The following is a 26,763-nucleotide window of genomic DNA, read 5'->3' as shown; positions in this document are numbered from 1 at the left end:
GATGCCAGAATTTAATTCAGTGGTCTCAACATTATCCACAATACCGTCTGGAACAGAGGCCTGGATTATCTGCAAAAGCTGGCTCCATAATGTATATACTAGGAATCTTTGTTGATTTTCTCTACATTTAATACTAGGAAGCTCTTTCAGTTGACAAAATACAGTGGCCTTTACCTGGGAGTGTAGGGTCGTAAATTTGGGAACACACTAAATGTCCAACTCAGAGCTGAGCTAAATTCAAGACAAATCAGAAAAATATTTTTAACTGAAATATGTAAAGTCATTTGTCTGAAACCATACACCACAGCCTCATGATCTAAGAATAAGATGTCACTTATCACTTTAACCTCCTAGAATCCTATGGTTCCATTCATTCATTTTCTCTTTATGCTGTCTTTTCAGTTCAGCACTTCAAAACTATAGTAAAAAGACACCCTGCCCTTGAAAAGACATCAAAAGACACATTCTAGTTGCAGATTCCTTACCTTAGAATTTCCCCCAGGCCTCAGACTGGATCCGGAGATTTTTCTTCGAGCAATACCCTTGCGCGTCAGTAGGTTGCATCGGTCGACTCCGTGGGCGTCGCCGGCATCTTAGTCGCTGTGAGGACGTCAGGAGTAATATACAGACGCCGCCTTCACGCAGTGACGTCAGTTTCTTGTAACGACTTTCCACGCCAAAGCGCAGACCCGCCAAGAACACAGAGTGATGCGCCAGAGCTAAGGACCTGAAAGGGGAATCTCCCTGTCCGTAAAAATCACGTTTCAAGTGGGATGATGTGTTGGCGGTAAGGAATCTGCAACTAGAATAGGTCTCTACCAGATATTTCGTTACGGAAGGTAAGTAACCTGTACATCTAGTAGAGAGACTTCTAGTTGGTGATTCCTTACCTTAGAATAGACACCCAAGGAATGCCATCCTCAGTGTTGGGCTGCGAACCAAGATCATACTAGGAAGTACTGCAGGACCGAACGACCAAAGTAGCCGTCCCAACGGACCGGACTGTCCAGACAGTTTTTAGCAGATGTGTGCAGGGACGCCCACGCAGCTGTCTGCCAGATATCCAGGACAGGAACTCCGTATGCTAACGCAGTGGAAGCAGCAGTTGCTCTGGTGGAATGAGCACGCAAGTCCTCAGGAGGTTGCTTCTTGGCCAAAGCTTATCACATTTTGATGCAAAGAAGCACCCATCGAGAGATGGTACGCTTTTGCACAGCCTTCCCTTTTTTTGCACCCACATACCCAAAAAAGAGTTGACCGTCCACCTGAAAATCTTTAGTACGATTGAGGTAGAACACCAATGCTCTTTTTGGGTCCAGACGGTGGCGTCTCCTCCTCCTCATAGGAAGGGTGTGGGGGTGCGTAGAAAGTAGGCAGAGTGACAGACTGGCCTACATGAAAAGGTGTAGCCACCTTAGGGCGGAAGGAAGCCTTAGTGCGCAACACTATTTTGTCAGGGTGCACAGACAAGTATGGAGGTTTTGAGGAAAAGGCCTGAAGCTCACTCACCCTGTGAACAGAGGTGATAGCGACCAGAAAGACAGTTTTGAAGGTGAGGAGCCGCAAGGGACAATTATGCATTGGCTCAAAGGGAGTAAACATCAAATAAGTAAGGACAAGATTGAGGTCCCACTGAGGCATGATAAATGGTGTGGGAGGAAATAAATAGGTGAGGCCTTTTAGGAATCTACTCAATAGAAGATTTAAAAAGTGAGGGCTGATCAGGTAACCTAAGGAAGGCCAAAATGGCAGATAAATACCCTTTAACGGTGCCCAAAGGAGAGCCCTGCTGGGCCAATGAAAGAATGAACAGAAGAACCTTGGCTAGAGGAGCAGAAAGGGGATCAACAGATTTGGTGGTACAACATGCCACAAACGTATTCCAACGACATGCGTATACAGTTTTGGTTGAGTGACGCCTGGCTGCCAAGATAACATCGCAGGCTCCGGGTGGAAGATCAAAATTCGTCAACTGTTGCTGCTCAATCCCCACGCATGAAGGCGGAGGTTGGACAGGTTTGGGTGAAGAACAGTCTCCTGTTGCTGCGACAGAAGATCCGCCCAAAGAGGCAGTCTGAGTGGAGGATCGATGGACATGCTCAATAGATCTGTATACCATACTCTCCGTGCCCAGTCCAGAGCCACCAAGATGACTTGGGCCCGGTCATGCCTCATCTTCTTGAGAACTCTGGGCAGAAGAGGTATAGGCGGAAAGGAGGCCGGAGTTCCACTCGAGATGAAAAGCGTCTACGAGCGAGTACCGTCTTGGAAAATCCAACGTGCAAAACAGTTGACATTGTGTGTTCTCTGCAGAGGTGAACAGATCTAACCAAGGCTCTCCCCACTGCTGAAAGAGACCTTGCGCCACCTCCGGATGGAGACGCCATTCGTGATCGGCTGTGCATCGACGGCTGAGTTTGTCCGCACTGGCTTTGAGGGAACCCTTCAGATGTAGAACCATCAGGGTAATGCCCTGATGTTCCAGCCATGCCCAGAGGCATAGTGACAAAGGGTCTAGGACCATATACCGCCCTGTTTGTTGCAGTACCACATGGCGATAGTATTGTCCGTGAACACCTGCACCACTTTCCCTTTGAGAGAGGGAAGGAATGCTTTCAACGCAAGCCTGATCGCCCAGAGCTCCAGAAGATTGATATGAAGCCCAGACTCTGCCAGAGACCAGAGTCCTCTGATCTCCACTTCTCCCATGTAGCCGCCCCAACCCAGAAGTGACGCATCTATCACTATAGAGAGATCTGGTTGGGGAAGGGAGAGTGATCTGCTGTGGACCCAATGCAGATTCGAAAGCCACCACTGCAGGTCTTTCGCAGTCCCCTCCAAGATCTGGACCATGTCGGAGAGATACCCCTGATGCTGCGCCCACTGGAACTTCAGGTCCCACTGCAGAGCCCACATATGCCATCTGGCATGTGTTACTAGCAGGGATGCAGGCTGCCATGAGGCCCAGCAGCCTCACAGTCAGTCTCACCGAAACTGAAGACCAAGGCCGTAAGATCGGAATCATAGCCTGAATGTTTAGGACTCGCCTTTCGGGAGGATAAGCCCAAAACTGAACTGTGTCCAGAACAGCTCCGATGAAAGGGAGCTTCTGAGAGGGAGTCAGGTGTGACTTCGGCATGTTGATAGTGAACCCCAGCGTGTGCAGGAGGTTGCCCGTAGTCTGAAGGTGGGAAGACTACTTTCTGGGGTGAGTCCGCCTTCAACATCCAATCGTCGATGTAGGGGAAGACTGAGACCCCTAACCTGCGCAGATGAGCTGCAACCACCGCCATCACTTTCGTGAACACCTAAGGGGCGCTGGTAAGGCCGAAGGGGAGCATAGTAAACTGAAAGTGCTCGTGACCTACCACGAATCTTCGGTAACGTCTGTGGGCAGGCAGGATGCGGATGTGGAAATAAGCGTCCTGCACGTCCAACACTACCATCCAGTCTCCTGGTTCCAAGGCAGACAGAACCTGAGCCAGGGTGAGCATTTTGAATTTCTCCTTCTTGAGGAAGCAGTTTAGGTCCCGAAGGTCTAGGATAGGACATAAGCCCTTGTCCTTTTTTGGTATCAGAAAGTAGAGGGATTAACGACCACAACCTACTTCTGGCACAGGGACTTTTTCTATACCTCCCTTGGCCAAGAGACCTGCAACTTCCTGGCGGAGAAGCGCCAAATGATCATCTGGAAGGTGACTGAAGGATGGAGGCATGGTTGGTGGAGCAGATTTGAAAGGGAGGGAGTAGCCTTTTTGAACGATCTGCAAAACCCACCTGTCTGTTGTGATATATTCCCAGAGGAGCAGGTGATTGCGAATCCTGCCACCAACTGGACAGGAGTGAGGGGACGGACTAGACGGGTTCGGAGGCTGCAGCGGGGGCAGAGGTGGACTGGCCAGACCGCTGGTTCCCCATCCCGCGGCCATGTGGGATTCCACGTCCCCGGCCACGCAGAGGCTGATCAGCATGGGTGGCACGGTGGCTGGGTGGAGGACGCAACAGGGAGCCCCTTCTGTGGCCACGAAAGGGGCGAAAAGCAGACTGTGGGGGGCGAGTGGCAGAGGAAAGACCAAGGGACTGAGCCGTAGCCCGGGAATCCTTGAATCCCTCAAAGGCAGAGTCCGCTTTATCTCCGAAGAGATGTGAGCCATCAAAGGGCATGTCCATGAGTGACTGTTGGGCATCCCCAGGAAAACCAGAAGTACGCAGCCAGACATGGCATTGTAAGGCCACCGTCGTAGCAACCGATCTGCCCAGAGAGTCTGTTGTGTCGAGCCCACAACGGATTATTAACTTGGTCGCATCTTCCTCATCGTTCACAGCTTGGGAGACGATAGCACGGGCCTCCTCCAGTATTTGCGGCAGGACTTGCGCAACCATATCCCACGAAGAGCAGGAATAGCGGCCCAAAAGGCATGTGGTGTTCACAGACCGCAGCGCGAGACTGGAGGAAGAAAATACCTTCTTGCCAAACTGTTCCAGCCTTTTGGATTCCCTGTCTGGGGTGCCGAAGGGAATGCGCCTGAAGAAGAGGAAGACTGGATAACAAGACTCTCAGGCGTGGAGTGTTGGGACAGGAATTTAGGGTCGTTCGGAGTGGGGCGATGGCGGCGTGCGATAGTCATAGTCACAGGAGCCCCTGTGTTGGGTTTGGACCAGGTACCCAAAAGGACATCGGTGAGGGCTTCATTAAATGGCAAAAGGGGTTCTGAAGTAGAAGCCCCAGGCTGAAGCACCTCCGTCAGGAGATTAGACCTGACCTCAACAGTGGGAAGCTCAAGACCAAGGACCTCAGCGCCCTACTGACCACCATACCATAAGTCGCTCCCTCCGCCGTAGCCACAGTAGGAGGAGATAGCATGCCAGCGTCAGGAGAAGTATCCAGACCACTGGCGTCACCCAATTCCTGAGCCCAGTCCAAAGATGGGTCATCCTGGTATTCATAAGGGTCCAGGGACCCCTCCAATCATTCGTACCCATAAGAAAAAGGGTCAGAATCCGACCTGGGGCGGATAGGTCCCATTGATGTCAAAGGCGGTGCCGGCCGACGCAGCTCCGACTCCGAGCCGTCGGGGATAAGAATCGGGTCGACGTTGATAGTGGCCACTACCGACGTCGGGAGTGTCAACAATCGACCCGGTGCCGGGGAAGGTTTCAAGGATGCGACCGGCACCGGTGCTGATCCAGAGGTGACCTCGGTTGCCGGAGCTGAAGCCGCTGGCGCGGAACCCGAAGTCCCCTCATCTGACCCCCTTAGGCCCGAAGGCGCCGTATCAGTGTCGGACCGCCCAAAGAGGAGGAGTATGGCCTCCTAAAACTCTAAGCTGGGTGGGGATCGCTCCGGCAAACTCAAGGAAGCGTGGAGCCGACCCAGAAGCAGGCTACGAGGACAGAGGCCTTGTGTGTGGATGCTCCTCCCGCATCACGTCAATCCAGCGACGGGGTGAAGTCGGAGAGCGATGGGATCTATTCGACTTTTTCTTACCTTGACCCGAGGATTTGGAAGAATACTAGTGGTGATGTCTCCGCGACTGGTCGAGACCTTCCTCTCGATCGAGACCGGGACTTACGCAGAGTCGTATGCCGGGCTGCCATGAGCTTTAGGGACCACTCTCTCAAAGCCTCTGGGTGCATGGCCCGGCACTTTGAGCACGACTTCAGGTGGTGGTCATGCTCGAGAAACCACGGACAAACCCGATGAGGATCCGTCACCGACATCGTACGATAACAGTCCTGGCACGGCTTGAAACCGGTCTTCGGGGACATTCTCAATGCACCAAATTTCTCACACAAACTCGACAAAACGGTCGAAGTCGGTCAAACAGAGACCACGGTAGCTCTTCTCCGGATCAGCACGTGGCGCGGAAAGAAAAGAACTGACGTCACTGCACAAAGGCTGTGTCTATATACTACTCCTGACGTCATCTACAATGCCAACAACACCCGCGGAGTCGACCGACGCGCAAGGTTATTGCTCGAAAAATATCTCTGGATCCAGTCTGGCGCTTGGGGGAATTTGAAGGTAAGGAATCTGCAACTAGAAGTCTCTATCAGATAAATATTTCTACATCACATTAACTTTAAAAAATGTATTTGTACAAAAAAGGCACGTGTCATTCTATTCTTGTTTGTACTGCACATATTCTGCTACTTGTATCACCTTGTAATGTAAATTGAGTTGAGTACCTTTTCGCCTTCGTTTTGTAAATTAGGTCTCAGACTGAATAAAGGGTGCTGTAGGATTCAGAATAAGTGGGACTAATTCAGGAAGCTGTTGGTGCCTTGAAGGCCTCTTCGTTGCTGTGCAATGCTATTGATGTTACAAAGAAAGAGCAATCCAATAACCCTTTGCGAGCTTGGGTAACAGAACCATCTGAAGTCAATGGCCAACAAAGGGGTAATTAATAAAAAATAGATACTTAGTCCAGATATTTAGGCATCTACGATATATGATGCATTGGACTGAATCCTAACAAATCAACGCAATCAACTGTTTAACCATCTTAAAGCAAATATAAAAAACAATTGTATTGGAAAAAAATGGATTGAAAACAGGCGAACAAAAATGAAGCTATTGCTTTCACTACGTACATATCATAAGTCCACACATTAGCAGGAATAAAGAGAAAAGCAATCAGATACACATGTCCAGCGTGTAGTTTGTCCATGCTGTTATAATAATCACGAGACAAATGTATGTCAACTCAACTCAAAAACAATCAGAAGAACATATTCATGAGCTTTAGAATTATTTCTAATGGTAATTACTCTTCTTTAGCGTATCATTATGCTCCTACAATGCCAAGAACTGTAATTGGAGGCTTTTCCTTTGGAATCAGTACTTAATAAAAATAAAAAAGACAAACGTTTTGCTTCAAAGATTCAAAACAAAAAAATAAACGTATGTTTGTGTATTTAACTCTATGTATCATACAACTAAAAAGCACATAGACATTAAATCATAGCACAAAAAAAACGCACAAGACCTCTGCTAATTCAAATATTAAAGAAAATGTGCATGCAAAACCTACACTGTGCATATTCAACTTTCTCAATGATGCACCTCCATTTCATGACTGAAAACGTTTAATAGTTTTCAATGTCAGCAAACTGTAGTTAGGTCTATGAGACAGATATTGAAGACATGGTAGAATTAATGTTAAAACCAGTCATAGAAGTAGTGCTCACAGTACACTGATGCTTCTTAAATATCACCTATCTTAGAATCTAACAGTTTGTCAGGTAAACACCAGCTACCTGCTCACAAAACTGTTACAGGGGGATCCTTCTTTGAAATTTGGCATTTCAGCAGGGTCACCCTGGATGTTTTGCCTTTTTGTTGAAGCCCAATTTTACCAGCTACAGAACTCTGTGCACTTTACCCCTGCTAACCAGCAGTAAAGTGCTTCTTCTACATTTAACTGGTAAAAATGGCATGCATCTGATTGGCTTATTTTATTTGCATAGAATTCCTAATATATGATACCATGTGTGTCCACGGCCTTTAAGGTCAATGCTACTAGTGGACTGCAGCACTCATAATGCCATCCACTGCAGTGGCATTGCAAAGCATCTCTCCAGGTCTATCATAGTAGCTTAGCTGTGCAGTTGTAAATTGCAAATTCTACTTTTAAGTAGACCTTAGTGCCCATAAAGCAGGGTGCATGTTATTAAAAGTAGAAGTTTAATGTAAAATGTGTCCTTACGTTGAAAAGGTCCTAAACGCCAACGTTACTGTAGTAGGATTCGTTGTTATCTAATAAAGCACTGGGATACAACATTAAAGTTAAATAAATGTTATCTTAGGTGAGGAAATAAATACAAATTTCATTTTAGGTCTTTCAGAAATATTTATTAGACATCCAATTCATTGGTGAACTTGAATTAGTAATAAATATTTTGGAAAGATGGCTTTTGCACAGCCTGAAGTGTCTGGAAGCTAAATCTGACCTTTGCTCCATCACATATGCCAGTTAGTAATTAATATTTGAATAAACATGAATGAGGCGTGAACTTGTTCTCTTTTGCCCTGCCCTGAAAGGGCAGAGATGACCCAAGGAAACCTGACAGAAGATGCAGGATATAGCTGTGAGGGTCTTTTTTTACATTAAGGAGTCAAATCCTGCTTGACAGGTCAAACACTTCAAAGAAACTTTACCCGTCACAGGCAAATATTAGCAGATACTTGGGTAGGGCCAGTCTTCCTCCCCCCCCGGCCTAACCCAGCAGGCCCCAATCACTGGGGGCCTCTTATTTCTGATGTTACAGAATCAAAGCCCGTTCGACAGGTCTTCTGCTTTTACATATGACATTTGGGACTCACTTCAAAGAAGGAAGACAGGATTTCAAAACAATTCTTGTGTATCGCCAACTTAGGTTTCTGAAATGTTTGTGGGTATAGGCACTGCCTCAAACTACATTTTAGTGTTAGATGTGGATGGACACTAGGATTACAATAGTATACTTCTCAAAGGCCAAGCGTAGTGTAGCAGAAGACTTCAGCCATCGTGAAAATGCCCAAAGTAGCAGGATTTGCCCTGGGAACTGTTCCCCATTGGTTAAGGCATCCCAAGGCAGGCATACATGGCTCCCACTTCAGCACACTCCTGTACCAGAGGAAGATCACTGGAGGACTGGACCTGCTGTCTAAAACCTGAAAAAAGCCCTGGAGTATTGGATCTTCTCTTGGTCCTAGGACAAAGAAGTGGACTCCAACGGTCAGAAGGCTGAGCTCTTGTTCAAGCAACAGGAATATAACAAGCTACAATATGTCTTTCCTGCGTTGCACTGCAGCAACTGGAAAGGGTCTGGACTCTGCTTGACATCCAGTGAGTCTCCAAGTGCCTCCCCTATGCAGCTTTAAAAGTGTAATCTGAGGTGGACTTGGACTTAAAGAACTAAAGTCAGAAGATAAAATCTTTAACCGCAAACTGGGTTAGTGTGTCTGGCCCATGATCCATCGCGGTCCCTACCAAACCTTGTCTAAGTCCTGCTTTACCCCAACCAGAGTCTGTCACTGGCACTTGGTGCTTCTTAGCACTGTTCCTACTTAAAACTTAAAAGTACGCATACAGATTCTGTTGTTGGAAGTATTACATTAGAGGTCTCAAGGAACTGCAAAGGAGATTAAATTTCTCAACCGAAATAATATTTCTTGATTCCATTTAACTAATGGAAGAGGTCTTTGTAGTGAATAGTATACCTCTACTGTAAAAAAGGCACATTCTAAGAAATTGTTTCTTAAAGTAAGCCACTGGTCAAATAAGACCTACACAGCAGGAGATATCCTGGGAGTAGTAGAGATAATAAGCACAAAGCAACATATCAGCCTGAGGCCTCTAGACCACATACTGCATGCAAGGTCCAAGCAAAGAAGCACGTACTTAAAGAGCTGCTGAAAACAGGAGTTAAGAGAGGAGGCAAATGGGTGGACTACAGAGGAAACACATGGAATAGGACATTTCCCTGCAACCTCCATTATCAAAAGCCTTCTGAAGGAATCATTTGAGTCACGTTTTGTAAATCCTACTTTAAAATAAGCAATTATAACAACTCAGTATGCTTTGATGGGTAGCAGGTGGAGGGACGGATTTATTGAGAGAAGATGCTGATTTATTAGAAAGCAAGGTTAGATACAAGTTTAAATCCTTATTTTTGGCAAACCAGTATTTATGGATTTGAGTCAGTGAAGTAACAGTTTTTAACCATCATTAATAAATCTGTAAAAAGGAAGGAGATTTGCAATTTTAATCAATATGTGCAATATGAAGGAAAATAAATGTGTTCATTTAAATTGTAAACTTGCATACATACCACAATTATGGCTATTCTTCCTCCTACATCACCAACAACTGTAATTGGAGGCTTCTCCTTTGGAATCAGCACTTAATAAAATAAAAAAAGAGCAAAGACATAAACAATTTGCTTCAAAGTGCAAAACAAAAAATAAATGTATGTTTGTGTATTCAAATCTATGTATTGCACAACTGAACAGCACAGAGTTGCCATAACGTCATAGTTGCACAATAAAACATATGGGACCTCAACTAATTAAAACATTAAAGAAAATGTGTATGTGAAACCTACACTATTTATTTTCAACTATCTCAATGATGCACTGTTTCATTTTCAAGACTGAAAATGTTGAATTGTATTTCGGATAGAATAAATCAAAATTGAAAATCGGATACCGATAATTTCTAGTCCCCTCCTTACCTCAAGGCTATCCTCACCATCTCTGGTGGAGAGATATGACTTCAGAGGAAGAAGTCTTTTCTCTTGGAAGCTCCTCCTTTGAACACATCTTAAGCATCAAAAACAATGTTTTTTGGAGCCGAAACTAGGTTCTGGAACTCTGTCTTTCAGCAGCTAATCTGATTTTATCACATTCAGGAACCTTCCAAAAACTCCCCTACTGCACATTCACCTCAGCTAACCCAGGCAATCGACCAGCTGCCCCTGTTATATAGAGTAGGCTTTTGTTCTCTCCTCCCCGTCATTGTTATTAGTTATGCTGTACATTGTATTTAAAAAAGTACCTTCTTGGGGCCATATGAATCATGCCTTTTGTGGTCACAAAAGGGACATATCAGGCCATTTGTAGCCACAAAAATGCCTTCTGGTATGCATCTATTCCAATTTGCGATTTAGTGACGGGCTACCCAATCACAATCTGGAATTGGACATGCATACCAATTAGGTGTTAATAGTTGGAGGTGTCAAGGGCGTCCCTTCCTAATAGTAAATTGTGGCCGTATGTAGGAATGTTTTGTGATCGAAATACGGTCGCAAAACGTACACATTTTACCACCTACTTTGGGTAGGTGGTAACCCGTTCGCAAACGGGAAGGGGTTCGGAAGGGGCCCCTGCCACTTTGAGAAAGGTACAGAAAACTTTTAAGAGCAGGCATTGGTCCCACCACAAAGTGCGTAGCGGGAGGGGAGGCTATGTTAAAAATGGTGCACTATTGGTATTACACTCCCGCTAGAACCTACGCACAAACTCCCAAAAAGTCAGGAGTGTTGGAACAAATGAAGAGACACTGGCTTATTAACGCAACTGCTTAAGAGCTACTGGCAAGCAGTCCTAGGAGATATAAATACTATTTTCCATGCAGATGGCCTACAATTTCCTACATACATTCTTCTTGGCCTTCCAAACAGATAGACCTACCCACTCCGCATGAACAGGCGTAAAGACACATCCTTAGTTTGAAGTGCAGCCAGGCAAGTCATCACAGCATTCTGGGGTTCTGACTGAGTTCCAGACCGCAGAGCCTGGCGATAGATTACAGTTGATTTGGATCACAAGCCCTACCACTTTGAAAGAATATGGGGCCCTTGCATACTGTTTTTAGTCAGAGATTTCAGATTTTATGCCCACGGTATTTGAAGATTTTGAAGATGACCCTGTGGGGGGTCAACACACAGATTCCTATGGAAACCGGCTTATTCCTCACTGACTGATGTTACGGCAGGAGGCTACTGCACAGCTGGGGGAGAGACTACAGCGACTACTGAGGGCTGGAAGTTGCTATACACAAGGGGTCCGGATAGGTGGGGAAAGGGACTTCTCTTGGGTTAATCTGTAATGTTAAAGTTAGTTTTCGTTCCTTTACCCTTTATTTCTCTTAAATTTGGACTTTGGTTTTAGGTGGGTGTGATTGTAAAATGATAAAACAATAAACCTGGGAAGTTAGAAAAGGTACATTCAAGTGTGGAAACAAGCTGGCCCATTTGGTAACAAATAGGCATGTTTGTGCAGTAAGGAAAACGGTTATCTCCATGAAATTCACAGACCAACAATATCTTCACCCATGTGAAGGTTTGCAGAATAAGTTAAGAAAACAAAACAGATTTCCAAGGTCTACATACCTACAGACTAGAAAAAACATAAATTTACTGTAAACAACTTCTCAGTTTAAGCATAGTGAGCGTGACAAGACCCCTCTATGAGTTCAACCTATGGTGTACCATGTCCAAAGTCCCAGTGCCATCTTCTTATGCCCAGTATAACTATGATAGTATAGAACAATTTTTTTTTTTTTTCTCACGACGTTGCACCTCTTCTAATAAAGTGACTGCTTCAAACTGCCCATATAAAGTTGCTGGTATGGTAATAGTTACTTATCTGTAACAATTGCTCTCCGGCTTCAGTATCTTGTTCAACATAGTTAAAGAGCCTGTAAACATTATTGCTTCAGTATCCTACTCATCTCGCTGAAAAACAATTGAAGTTTAACTAGTGAGGTGATGACCACACACCCTCGAAGCCACTATCCCCTAAATTTCTAGCAATAATGTAAAGTATTGAATGGGTAGGCGAGCCTTTTGCATGGAAGTGGTGGGTTGCATGTGAATCTACCAAAGCTGGAGAACACTTCTGATGGCTATGTAACAAAATGGTTACTCCAGTAGGAGTAGTTTTGCAGTTTGAAGAGTTATCTGGATTCACATGCTGTGTATTATTCCGCCATCTAGGGGTTCGGTCCGGAAAGGTCTCGGTCTTCGTTTCCCTTTTTTCCCTGTGTGCATCATCAAGCACCATTTGGTTTTTTCCCTGCATGACATCAGACGGCACCACAGGTGTTCCTGTGCGTGCTTGCCATCTTAAGAATATTTTTTCTTCCTTACTTCTTTCTGTCAGTCTCGTATGTTATTCGCTTTCCCACCTGTTTGTCATGTTTCTGGGGAGGTGAGTAGGTTGCATGTGAATACAGAAAACTCTTCAACCCGCAAAACTACTCCTAATGGTAACCATTTTCTTTTGCAGCGTAAATCCTTCTCTGGATTCACATTAGATTATGTAGCAGAATCCCCTTCCTTGCCTTGGTTGGGATGAAATGGGGAGAATTTGCAAACAGGTGCTGTAGTACTCTTTGGCCCGCTTGTGCTACATTGTTTATTTGTATGTTCAGACAATAGTGTTTTGTAAAGGTGTGTGGGGAGGCCCAAGTTGCTGTTTTGCAGATTGTGTCTCTGGGCACGTTTGCAGGGAATGCTAGAGTTGCACCCTTGACCTTTACTGAAGGGGCTTTTGGGCATGAAGGGAGTGTCTTTCCCGATGTCGAGTAGCATACTTGTATTGTTTCAACAATCCATTTTGCCATTGTTCCTTAGTGATCCATGATCCCTTGTCTGAATGTGCACAGGATAAAAAACAGCTGACCCCCCCTACGAAACGGTTTGGTTTCTTGTAAGCAGTATAATAAGGTTATCCTTACATCCAATGTATGCAGAGCGGTCTCCATTTCTGGGTGAGGGTTTCAGAAGAACGCGGTTTCTTAAGAACACTGGCAACTGACTCTTTGGTTGATGTGACATTTGCTTACTACCTTGGGTAGGAACTGGAGGGTTTGTTTTGAGAACTACCTTGTCCTTATGTATCTGCGGGTATGGTTCCTGTGTTTGTTAGTGCCTGGAGTTTTCTCACTCTCTGTGGTCATGTAAATGCAATTTAAAAAGCTGTTTTTATTGTAATATATCGGAGCTCTGCTATATGTACGGGTTCAAATGGTTTGGCCATCAGCTGTGTTAGTAATGTGTTTAGGCTCCACATGGGTGCAGGTGCTTTCCTTGGGGGTGCAATTTTTTGGAGCCCTTTAGGAATATTTTTAACACCTGTGTGGTGAAGAAGCTTCTACACGAAGTCCCCCTGGTATATGCTACAACAGCTGCTAAATGTACGTTGAGTGATGAATAGTTTATCCCTCTGTCCAGTAGATATGTGAGGTATACCAGTACAGTTTATTGGCTTGTTATTGTTTCCATTGTATTCTTTCTTGTGCACCACTGTAGATACCTCCTCCATTTTGCAGCATAGCATTACTTTGTAGTAGACTTTGCCTCCTTTAATATTTCCATAGTTCTAGGTGGTAACTGTGAGGGTCCGAACTCTATGTATTCAGGCACAAGACTGCTAGTTTGAGTGTTGATGGTTCCAGATGAAGCACCTGTCCATTCTACATTGTAAGGACCTTCAGGGTTCCTTCCTGATCATTTGTCCCTTGGACAGTTCTAGTAGATCTGAGTACCAGGTCTGTCTGGCCCATTGAAGCGCTATAAGGATGAGGTCCGTCCCAGAGTGTCTGGCCTTGTCCAGTACCCTTAAGATTAGGGGAATCAGAAGAAAGGCGTAAGCAAATCTTTGTGACCAGTTTAGTGGCAGGGCATTCCCTTCTGATTGGTGGCGTTTGAAACGTGGCATTTTATGTTCTCTGCTGTTGCTAACAGATCTATTGTTGGCATGCCTCAGGCGCTGACGATCTTCTCCAGAGTTTTCTGTTTGAGTACCAATTCACGTGAGCTGCTTTCTTGTCTGCTCAGCTTGTCTGCTTCTGTGTTTCCTTTCCCTGTAAGGTGTATCGTTTGTAAGTTGATCCTTCTTAAGATGACCCATTTCCCTATTTCCTGGGCAAGCTTGGTGAATACTTTTGTGCCTCCCTGTTTCTTCAGGTAAAACATTGTTGTGGTTTTGTCTGTTTGTATCAGTATGGTTTTCCCAGCTCTGTGTGCTAGGAAGGCTTTTAGGGCTAGGAACACAGTTTTCATCTCCAGGAAGTTGATATGCTTTGTCGCATCTGTGTTGTTCCACTGGCTTAATGTCTCCAGGTTGCCTGTGTGCACTCCCCCAACCCTTGTGGGATGCATCCATTGTGATAGTCACAACTGGAGTTAGTGTCCTGAATAATCTCCATGCCTAGGGGCACGTGTTGTCTTGTATATGTTATGAGTGGAATGCAAGATGTCATCATGCCCATTAGTTTCATGACTGTCCTCTCGGTCAGAGACTGTCTCCTCTAGCAGAAACAAATTTGTTCCATAATCGCCCCTATCTTCTCCTCGAACAGGTATGCTTGTGCTGCTTTTAAATTGAGTCTTGTTCCTAGGAAGAACTTTTCTTGTTCTTGATGACTTCTTGCAGTTAATTGAAAAACCTAGGCCTTCTAGGGTTCTGATCACTGTTTGGACGTCCCTTTGGTATCCATGTCTCATCTTTGCCTTTACCAGCCACTCGTTTATGTGTGGATATGTGTATTCTCTTCCTTCTGAGGATGGCTGACACACCTGCAAGGCACATGTGAAGACCCTTGGTGCTGACTTTATGCCAAATGGTAAGACCTTGAACTGGTGGTGTACCCCTTCGAGTATGAGATACTTTTTGTGTGCTTGATTCATGGGTATGCAACTTTTAGGTCTATGGTTGCCATGTAGTCACCTCTTTGCAAGAGAGGGATTACTTGTTGTAGTGTCATCATCTTGAAATGCTAAGAACGGATGGATTTATTTATGAACCTGAGATCCAGAATTGGTCTTAAGGTGAGGTCTTGTTATGGGACCAAGAAATATGGTGAGTAGTTCCCTTTGTCTAAGATCTTTTACAGCCACTCTTTTTATTGCATACTTGACATCTTCTTGAAGTTGTTTTAGTTCCCCCTATTATAACTTTTTTCTCTTTGGTGAAATTGGTGGAGGTATCTTGTTCAGCTCTATACAGCAGCTGTGACAAATCACATTTAAAATCCAATTGTCTGTGGTGATATTTTCCCTTTGTCGTGGGTAATTTGCTATTCTGCCCACACTGGTATTTTTTGGGGGCCTGTGTTTGCTGACAACTCATTTGCAACCCATTCCTCCTCCTCTTGGGACATGTCCTCCCCCTTCCTTCTACCTGGAAAGAGCAGTCTTGCAGAGTGTTACCACTGGTGGAATGTTGCTTAATTAGGCTGCTATGAGCTGGTCAGGGTTTGTTGATATTGTTGGACAGCTGAGAAGGACCCCCTAGCTGTGGGTCTTCTAATTGTGTTTCCACTCCCCTTGAAGGTACCTCTAAAATGAAAGGCTCGCACTGCCTTAGCTGTCTCGTTGTCCTTTATCTGTTGCACGGATTCACCCACCGCCTGTCCACATAGTGCTTCCCCTGCAAAGGGTCTGTCGATGACTGAGGCTTGATCTCTTGCTCAAAGCCGGACATCCTCAGGCAAGCGTGTCTCCTTAATATTATGCCAGTGCACATCTGTCTGCTGGCAGTGTCCGCTGCATCTAAGGCTGACTTCAGGCAGGTGTTGGCAATGTTCTTTCCCTCTTTAATTATCATCTTGACTATCTTCCTGTTCTCCTCTGGGAGCTTCTTCATGAGTTCCTGAATGTCATCCAATAGCTGGTGTCCGTATCTGTGAGGTGGATGTTTGAATTTGCAATTCTCCATAACGTTGCTGCCTCTCATACCATCTTCCACCCCCCTCCACCATGTCCAGTTGTTTGCTCTCCCCCTTTTCAGGAGTGGGCCTGTAGAGGTGCAAGGATTGAATACCCTCCTAGGTGTACAACAATGATGGAGTCTGTCGGGGTGTTTTCCTGGATGTACTTGGGGTCTTTTGGTGATGGCTTTTATTTCTTTTCTACCCAGGGGGTAACTGCCTTTGCTGACGAAAGGCTTCTTAGCCCTGGTCCAAAATGATGGGTAACATTGGTAGATATAGGTTTCCCTTATTGGATGGCATCAATGTCTCAAGTATAAAGCAAGAGGCACATTTCTCTTTTTGCAGAGACACCCCATATGTCTCTGCAGCCCTTCTGATGAGGCTGTTATAGAGGGTGATATCATCAGGTGGTGACGGCCTGGAGGGTTAGGTGTCCCCCTCTTCCTCTGGGCTCTCTGTTTAGAGGTCCTTCCACTCGGCCTCGAAGACTCCTGTGCATTTTCCTCTTCGGGTTGTAGAATTCTTCGGCCTCATACTCATGAGGCTCTGGCATCGCTAGGGCTTCTAACACTTCCTCCTCCCCTTCGGCGTTGAAGGACGTGGGCGCCTTGCTTGAAATTCCTTTAGTGCATCATCAAACTGCTTACATTGAAGGAATGCTTCTCTTTCAGCCTGTATTTCTTCTTTTCGGCCTCCTGTGCCTTTTCAATGTCAAGCATCGAAGATGTCCTCTTTTTGGGTATCAGTGACTATTCCTCTGAAGGCCATGTTTTTTTCTTTCTGAGTTTGAATTCATCCAAACTTTGGGCATCTTCGGCACTTTGCCTTCAATGATGTCTTGAGACTGGGACCCGTAGGCCTCATTCATTTGCGGCTGACCTTCGACTGTCGTTTTCTTAGATGTCGAGATAGCCTTTTGGCATCTTCTTACATTTTCAGGTCTTTTTCTCAGCGTACTTCATTGCTTTCTTCCACGCCTGCTTCTTCTCAGCGTTTCCCTCAAGGATCTGGATGTCTGATCCTCCATGTGCTTATTCTGCTCCCTGGATGTTCTTATCATTGCCACTTGATAAACCCCAGTCCTTGAGCAATATATGTGGTCTCTGGGTGCTGGTTATGGCTGAGTGAAACTGCCACCTCCGTTTCCTGCGTACCTTGAGTGTTTGCGGCACAGGCCTTGCAGTCCTTGTATCAGGGGCCCTTGGGTAAGCAGAGGTTGCAGACTTTGCTGAGGTCTCGCTGCACCCATTTGTGGTGACAATTTGGGCAAAAATTAAAGAGGGTGTTTTCCATGACCCCCTACCTTACCTCATTCTCCGACCAAGTGTTTACTACAGTGTTGACTCTGGCAGGGTCTCCTGCCAGGTGGGAGAGTAAAGAATTCCCCTTCTCTCTCGTGTGTTTCTTTGTCCGGTTTGACGTTTTGATGTTCTCTGGAAAAGAACAAGACAGACATTTCCGGACCCAACTATTAGATGGCAGAATAATGCAGAGCATGTGAACCCAGAAAATGATTCATGCTGCAAAACTATTTCACTCTCCAGCATTAGATTCACATGTGGGAATCAGCATAACAAGCAGTATATTAAAACATAACAGAATCACAACACCGAGTGGGAGATGAAGCAATTTTGGACTTAACTTATTGAAATAGATAAAGTAGGACTACCAGTTCCTCTGCTGCATCTCTTTATACTGTCACTTCTCGACAACAGTATGGAGTGAAGGAGAGTTGATTCTTCCAGGTTGTTGCCCTGTGTATGCGAGACAATGGCACTCCAGTAAAATAGATCTGTAGAAGTCAAGATGAGTTGAAGAGGGCCTTGCAGCAGTCTGTCGGCTTTTGACAGTCAGTGTTATTCCCGCAGCAACCAAGAGGATTATTCCTTGTTTGGAAATTAGATGTCCTTGCTGAGGATTCCATTATGCTATTAATAAACGGTCAGATTTACAAAATTCCTTGGTTCTGGTGATGTATAATTTAAGGTTCCTCCCAACATCCAACATGTTGAAGCTCTCTTCTGGCTGCATGGAACAGATTATACACAAAAAAATTGTTTTCAATTTCACTGCAGCAGCAATGGGAATGAACAAAAGGTTCGATCTTAGTGTGACAATGTCTTTATGAAACTGAAGAAATGACTATTGTATTGTGAAAGATACTTTAATCCTGCCTTATGGATGGACTCAAAAGGGCTTCTTATCAATTGTGGAAGCAATATTTAGTTGACATGTACTTGAAGCACCCCTAACAGGTCTTCAATAAATACTTTGATCAGTCTGTCAGATCACAGCAATGATCAGTCCAACTGAAAAAAGGAAGTTATTGCAGTAAATACTTTGATTGAGGAATGCCTACGATTTGACTGTGATAACTCTAATAAATATGGAAGGATCTGGTGTGACAACTGTGCTAATGTATAGCACTTGCTGACTTTTCACCAGAAGCATTTCCATTTTGCTTTGTAAGCTCTATTTGTGAATGAGGCTCTGGCCTTTGCAAGTATCCTTCTGCATTAATCTGGGATATTTATGTGAAGCTCATTCTGTTTAGGAGTTATGCTGACAAGTTAATCAATGATGGGTGGGGATAGAGAACGTGGCTGCTGGATCAAGACAACATTTGCTGATGGTTTTAGCCAGGTTTGTGGTGCTTCTGACAACAGAAGGAGCACCGTCAATCCAAACTACCAGGCCAAGGCTGGGGGCCTATTAAGCTCATATCAGAGTGCTCACCTGATTTTGCTCAGTACTCTTGGGATGTTGGGAAGTTGTGGAAAAGTGTAGGAAAGGGACCTTTGTCCATTCTATCGGAAATGCACACCCCACAACCCTATCAGTGCATGCCTACTGGTGTTAGTACCAGTATTTGCGGTTGATGGTGGTGTTGAAGAGATCAAGGTTTGGGTTGCCCCAGTGATAAAAGATCTTATTCAACTGGGTATGATTCAGCTCCCATTAATGGCGTTTTTCCAGTAGATCATTTAAGTATGCCCACTCAGTTGTTGACTGCACCTGGCAAGAGCTCTATTAAAGACTTGGTGCTAAAATGGCCCATTTCCACAACATTCAGAGACCTCGCAACCTATTTCCTCACTTATTTGTTTATAAAAAATAGTGAAGTTGCGTTGCCGAAAAAACAGGACCAAGACTAATTCACTCAAACCAGTCTGGCAGCTCAGAGTTCTAACCTATTTATATTGAGGGTTTATTTTTCCTACCAATATTTGCTGCTGATGGCTAACTCCTGGAGATGAGCTACACAACCCACCATAGTCACATTAGTGATCATTACAAGTAGTGCAGACTCCTGGTGCAACCGAAGTCCTTTGATGGAGTTTGTCTTTGTGTTCACCAAGGCAAAATTATTTTCATGTACTAAGAGTATGGCAATCTCATTGCTGAATGAACTTTTAGCCTGTGCCCATTGGTTGTCTGATTACTCCTGCAATGATCTTGTACGCAGGAGGTAAAATGTTATGAGAGGAATGCAAAATGACGACGGACGATACCAATAAGCATGAGCTGGAGAATTGTTAGCATGTTTCTACTGCAGTTGACTGGCCAAATTGAAGACGGGTTAGTCTGTTCTTCGACAGGAATGTATTTGTTTCTGGGATTAAGTGGTAACAGCTTCATCTATGGAAAGGCACAGCTTTCAGAAGAGCCACAAACCGGCCAGGGTATGAGATGGTGGAGGAATCTCAATTTCCTTTTTTCAAACAGTCGGCCATGTTGTGGAAGACTTGGTCACTGTTGCACCCAAAATAAGGTGCCACTGGGGCTCTGCACTTTATCAAGTTTTTTTGGGTTGTCAATCTGAATGAAGTACCTTGAACTGACAGTGACCACCGCCAACTTTGAAATATATTTTTGATGTTTGGGATGATGGGGGGGGGACGGGAGGGGGGGGGGGGGGGGGGACATGAAAGTAAGCATCTTGCAGGTTTTATGTTCTCTTCCATTACAAGCTGAAGACCACCCTACAATGACAATGCAGAATGCTCCTGTTTTGTGGTATTTACCTGCTGAAGATCCAAGATGGGTCTCCATTGTCCTGACTTTTTGACAGGGACGAAACAAGAACTGAATCCTATATTTTACTGGAATTTGGGAAGCTGTTGCATAGCTCCCTTCAGTATCATGGAACAAATTTGGGATTTCAGCAGATGAAAATGTTGGTGTGTTCTGCATGGTGAAGGTGGAGGAGCTCTCCGAATGAACTCCAGTGTATAACAATACTTTACTAGACTAATGAACCAACAGTTTGTTATGATGAATTCCCACCCACCAGGCAAGACAAAATTCCCCAACTACTTCCTCACAGAACCCAGTATTGGCTTACTGAGGATAGTATGGTTGGCGTCTGCATAGACTCTTTTACCTGAATCTGATCATCTCGTTTGATTGCCAACAATACCCCTTTACTCTGATTGTGTATGTTGATCCTGGGGGCTTTCAAAATTTCTGTGGATGACATTTCCAACAGTACTGTTGGTCTCCTCCGCTTCATGTCTGACATCTTCCTCTGTACTCTGTAAAGGAACGTAACCTTTTTTGCCGGAGTGCAGACAACCACTTTGTCGCCTCAGTACCAGCCTTTTTGTTTTCCCTGAAAGGGTCTCATCATGATGTTTCCTGAAGATAGCTTCTCCACTGAGTGGCATTTTTAAGGTTCTACATTGGATTTCTTGCCAAAATCGATGTGCATCACAATTAGCCCTTCATTCACAGTACTACTATGCCAGAGACCTGTCTGAATCCAGTAGTCGCAGCATCCCTTGCTGAATCAACCACTGTAGCAGAGGCCTTGTCTCCTTTCTGTAGTATCCGTTTTGTTTTTACATGTGTCTTCCCGAATCAAGTCTAGGAAAGGAGTGAAATCTGGCCATGCTTTCCCAAAATTGAAAAAGAGCTTCCTGGTCAGATTAAGGCTGCAGCCATGATCAACCCTCTCTTGCCAATAAGGTCTATGGGTTTGCCTCCCTTGTGCAGTGTGTCATTCAGGAAAGAAATTAATTTATTTCAGGTGATGGCTCAGGTGTTTTGCTTTTATCTCCAGCCAAGCAGCAACTGTGTCTTTTTCCCCACAAAAAGGTCTGCAAAGATATTTCCTAGACTGTTCAGACAGGCATGGTCCAAACTCTCCAAAGACAAGTATCTTGGGGCAGGTCCATTTGAAAGCTTGAGAAAGATTTAGAAAGTAAATTCTGAATTAAAATTTAGACTATCTGTAGATACTAGAGAATAGCTCAATAGGATTATTGTCACACGTGTCTAACCACTTTCACTACTGCCATGCACTTCATATAGAGTAAGATATCAAAGCTAAGACACTAAGAGCCATACTACATAATTCATACACACAGGATTGATAAATACATTATTCCTAGTTTCACAGCAAGAAGGATGCAGCAGATTATGCCTTGCATTAGATATTTCCACTATCTGCAGGAAGCATGTCTGCCATTCCTCTGTCACCACAGACTCATTATCATAATATGTCTGCGTCATTTGAATGATTAGTAACAACAAATGGTAATAGCATTCTTCCTTTTGTGGGCACCTAGATGCTTGGTGTGTTCACATTACTCAATCATTTCTTCTATGGTAAACTGATTAATTTCCCACTCGTATATGTGTACTGTGGCTTAATATTCTGACATGATTTTATATTCATGTAACTTTTACAGTTGGAATTATCTCTCTCTCTCTCTATTAATGAGGATCCTCTGTTTGCTTAGTTGAAAGCATGCTTCACAGTTTAAAAATGTAATACATTATCCTCCTTTTGTTTTTAATTGATCAGTGCACCAGGTCATATATTAATATTTCATACTACAGCAGACCCATATTCAATGTCTTCAGTGCAGACCCATTTCTGTTCACCTCTGCTTGTCCCACAGTCTGCCATCTTACTTCTATAATTAGCCTCCATTTGTGAGTTACCCAACCTGTCAAGGAAACATTTGTCAGGTCAATCGCAATGATGAACGGCTTTGCTTCCATCAGATTTTTTATCTTCTTTTCTGTTATCTTAGAACCATGATCCTCTTCCATTATCTTATATCTAGGCTTCCACATGAGACTTGGTCAAATGAAAAAAAAAAACACTAAGATTTCCAGCTTGTTTGGGCCAACTGAATCATAATTGCTCTAACAATAATCAAGAATAATTTTCTCTGTGGGTGGCATAACATATGCAGGAAAGTATGTGCATTATCCCAAAGGCTTCAACCTGCACCCCATACCAGTATTGCAGAGTCACACTATCAGAACTGGCAAGCTTGTAGGAAAAGAGTCAGTAATACCAACTAGGCCTACCTACTTTCACACAAAAGAAAAAAAAAAAACAATCAGCCAAATCAATCACAGCAGGTTCTATAAATTATGGAGCCTCAATTGAGCTTGTCAAGCAGGATGCATTTTGACGCAGTGTATCTATGGTATGTAAAAATGCATTGAACCCTCTTCACTTTTCATAACACAAGCATGCTTACACGCAGCTCTGTGCACCACAGGATTGACAATGATAACTAGTTGGTTCTCAATCCACACATTTTTCAAATGACTTATGCAGGTTCTGGCTAGCAACTGATAGAACATGCCAGGCACTTTACAGCCTCAAATCAATTTGGACTAGAAAAGATCACTGCAAGATTACACTAGTGGCAGAAGACTTATACAAAAATGTTTCTCTTTTTTTCAGAGCCTGATGTGGCTGAAGTTAAAAAAAACACATTCTAAGCAATCTCCTGTGTCATCTGTCGAAAACCACCTTTAGTTAATAAGAAAAGTGTTGTCACTGAAATGATCACCTCATTGATAATGACTGTGGCCTGACAGGAGAGTTGAGTTGTGTAACTAGAAGTTGGAAGTTCTGACAATCACTTTAAATGGAGCATGTTGGATCCAATGAAGATACCCTGGGGACCTTAAAGTTTCAATTTTGTATCCTGTCTCATGGTTTGTACTGCATGTTTCATTTATTGACCTGTGCTACCAGTTGCAGATGGAGGGGCTTTCAAAAGCCTTATTTTGCAAAGAAAGGAGTTTGCCAAAGAGGGAGCTCCAAATATACAAGTTGTAACTCCCTATTGCAAAAGGCACATGGCCTTGAAGGAGACTTTTGTCCATAGTAGTAGCAGTGCCTGCCATAATGTAGAACTGATGATATCTCATTGTACTAAGGTCCCAACACCAGACTCCAGGAAGTGTCCAAAGTTTGGAGGTAAGTTTGATGAAACTGTCAAAAGTAAATAATGTGTAACAAATAGAAAAGTATGTGATATCCGTGCAGTAACACTGCCTGCAAGGTAGTTCTAAGGATCTTTTTTTTAATACAAGTGTGATGTTATAAAATGGCTGAAACCAGAGCAGAGGTCTTCACAGATTCAATCACATGATGATTGGAAATAACCTGCAGTAGGCTGCCCTATAAGAAAGGGTAGGAGTGAATCCAGAAGCAATTAATATGTACTTTACAGTATGTACAAAGATAACAACTGTTCACTCATGTATTCTAATTGATTCCAGACAAGTCTTTTTTTATGAATGCTAACCCAAAGATGGAGACTTAGGACAGAAAGTATCTTCTCCATCATGGTATCCATAAACATTGCGCAGACTAGCAAGTCAATCACCAGCATACAAAAGAAAGAAATAGACATGAAAGCCTAAAAAGGAGGCAATAAAATATATCTTCCAGATAACCAAACAGATCTTGTAGAGAAGCTTGCCTTTCTTGAGAGAGTGCCTAGGAACCAGTATCTTGCAAACACATGTACTTTCTGTCAGATAGCTACAGTAGAAAACTAAGCAACAGGGACACTCCTAAGAAGAGCTGAAATAGTCACTAGGCTAAATGATGCATAAGGTAGGGTTCCATAGTCAAAAGTGCTTGAACCTAACTAAGCTAATATACTAAAGTGTTTGCAATCAGGAGTACTAATGTCCAAGAAAGGTTCTATAAGCTTAAATAATGTGTGGCTTCTAAATGTACGTTCATAACCATGGAGAAACAAAATATTCAGTTTCCAAGATGAAGGCTTTCTGATTGTAGGAAAAAAAGTTAAGAAACCACCCAGTAGAAAAAGGAAATTTGACTACAACTTTTTGTTTTTACAGAAATAAATTATAATAGACATTTTATCAACTAAAAGTGAAAAACTGATTTTGATATATGAATAGGATTACACAATACTGCTTCTTCTTGACATCTTTGTATATCATTGTATTGAGAAGTCACCAAGCATCAAATGTAGGTCTCCAAGCATCAAATGTAGGTCTACCGCTCGAGTGCAAATACTGTTCTGGAGGGGAAGTCCTATCCACTTCTCTCAATATTCATGGTGTCTCATCAAGGATTTAGTTGCCAATATGGCTGTATTCGTGAGCCAGTAAACAAGCTCAGTACATGCAGATTGTGGCACAGGATTTTGACTTGTGCTGTGGAAAATCTGGCCTGCAAAACAAATTCCAGTGCAGCTAACCCATAATTAGCAGGCCTACTTTTGAAAAACAAAATCATAACCGTTTTGATGTTTACTTCTAACACTCACCGCTACACGCAACACTTCAAATGTTTGTACTTGAATTTTCTTTTCATAACTAGATTTCAACACAGTAGTTGTATTTTATTTGTGTGTGCTTATAGATTTCTTATGCTATATTAAAAAAAGATGTGTACACAGTTCAGTGATCTTTGATTCAAAAGTAGTAATTATCACCCCCCAACCAGCCATCAGTCCTAACATGGTATTCTCTGTTTGTAGGCTTCTATGACCAAAATTGATTCTAGATGGAGAGGACAGCAAATATGTTGCCAGCTTTAAATTCATTCAACACATAACTAAACAATATAATTTACCCAGAGCTTTGCAGAATGATTTGACTCTTGGCCCAATTGCCACAGATTTGCAGCCAGGTCTCTTGAAACACTGCTTTCACAAGCACATGTTGCTTTGTATAGATTAAAGATAAAGAAACTGAACGGATGCCTTCAGCCAGAAGACGACTGGGTAATCAGTTAGGGTGGGGTGGGGGGCAAGAATACAATATATATTCGGAGGGCAAATCCCCACAGGGATCGATCCGGAGAGGAGACTGTATAAAGCTATGTGCATGAAGACTTTAATGCCTATCTTTTATTGCCAGTGGCGAGCACTACACCATGGAATGAAAGGATAGTGACATAAATGCCCACAGCGAGAACTACTTCCACATTTTAGCTAAAGATCAGTCGTGTGATCTGCTGGAAAACAGCAATAAATGAGTTTGAGGAAATAGTAAGGAGAAGACAAGAGAACCTCCCATGAAAGACAGCATTTAGTTAACTAAGTTTAGGGATTGAGTGTAAAAGGGAAACATACTTAAGTCCCAATGACAGTTAATTAAAATCAGACTAATTTAAACTAAAAATAGAAGTCAATGGCAGGTAACAAATAAAGTGCAGGTGTCAAACTGCTGAGTAATAGGCACTTCCTGCTGCAAGAAGTCTGGGAATTTGAGAATGAGGTTTCAAATGAGCACGACATGTTTATGAACAAAAACATGTAGCACAGGGTTAGGCTAATTTCTTAATGGCGGATTAGCCAACATTCAATTTATAATGTCTTTGAAACTTCTTTATGTACGTCACTATGGTTCTAAAGACCCATAAGCTGTGTGTGATCATAATGGCTCGTTTAATGCCTTGAGTGAGGAAGGTGCAAAAGGAGGCCGTAGTGAGTGAATGAATCATTAATGGATGTCACAAGAAAAATTTGTTACATGTAACCGGAAGTTAGCAAATAAAATGCAATGTAAATGGATGCAGATAAAAGTCCTAATCCAGAAAAGTAAAGTCAGACACCTTTACCACAGATTAGATGCAACAAAAAGGTGATGTATTCAACAACGCTAAATGTGGTATGCAAGTTAAGAGGACAGAGAATGATAGTCTGCCTTGGTGGCATGGATCATAATGCTTCTCAATACATTGAAGCTGGCACTTTCTGTACTGTGAGTAGTAGAACTCAAACGGACACAGTCATAAAACAAAAGGAATCCATGATCTTGTGGTCTATGTCACTCAACTGCTAACATACTAAAAAGTTATTCCAGTGGTAATGGGACTTCGTTTTTTTTTCTCTCTCTCTAATGCAGTCCAGAAAAATCCGAACAAAAACACAGCCCACAGCATTACATTTAGTAGATCATTCCTACAAATATATACTTACTGGGCAGTTCAAGAGTAGGGTGGATGGAAGCCACTGATTTAATGGCTGGTGGGGAATGTCGGCCATCCACCAGGTCAGACTCAGCATCTTGAGCTTCCCCATGAATCACGGCAATCCCCAACCTCAACCGTTCTGCAAATGACTGGGCCCTATGAAGAAATATTGATCAAACACATCTAAATGACTCCAAATACTTTGCTTCATCTAGTTTATTATATGTTGCTTGCGTTCAGTCTTGCTGTGTCAAAGCACTGGAAATTAGACATTACTTTTTTTTTTTCTTTTTAACACAACCTAGAGGTGCTCTTTTAACAGACCTTGAAGTATGTTTCACTGCT

At 43.5% G+C, this 26,763-nt stretch overlaps 1 protein-coding gene across 1 annotated transcript in view; it reads right to left on the bottom strand.

Annotated features, from left to right (window-relative positions):
* PRPSAP2 (phosphoribosyl pyrophosphate synthetase associated protein 2) overlaps positions 1–26,763 on the bottom strand; it is a 262,142-nt gene that overhangs the window by 58,567 nt on the left and 176,812 nt on the right. Inside the window, exons 8-9 of the mRNA XM_069210108.1 lie at positions 26,426–26,574; positions 9,817–9,887 (exon numbers count right to left, since the gene is read on the bottom strand). Coding sequence (XP_069066209.1) covers positions 9,817–9,887; positions 26,426–26,574 — 220 coding nt within the window. The remainder of the gene's footprint in view (positions 1–9,816; positions 9,888–26,425; positions 26,575–26,763) is intronic.

The sequence above is a fragment of the Pleurodeles waltl genome, chromosome 10, assembly GCF_031143425.1.
Source record: "Pleurodeles waltl isolate 20211129_DDA chromosome 10, aPleWal1.hap1.20221129, whole genome shotgun sequence".
NCBI classification, from domain to species: Eukaryota; Metazoa; Chordata; class Amphibia; order Caudata; family Salamandridae; genus Pleurodeles; species Pleurodeles waltl.
This window is presented reverse-complemented; position numbering and strand designations above follow the sequence as displayed.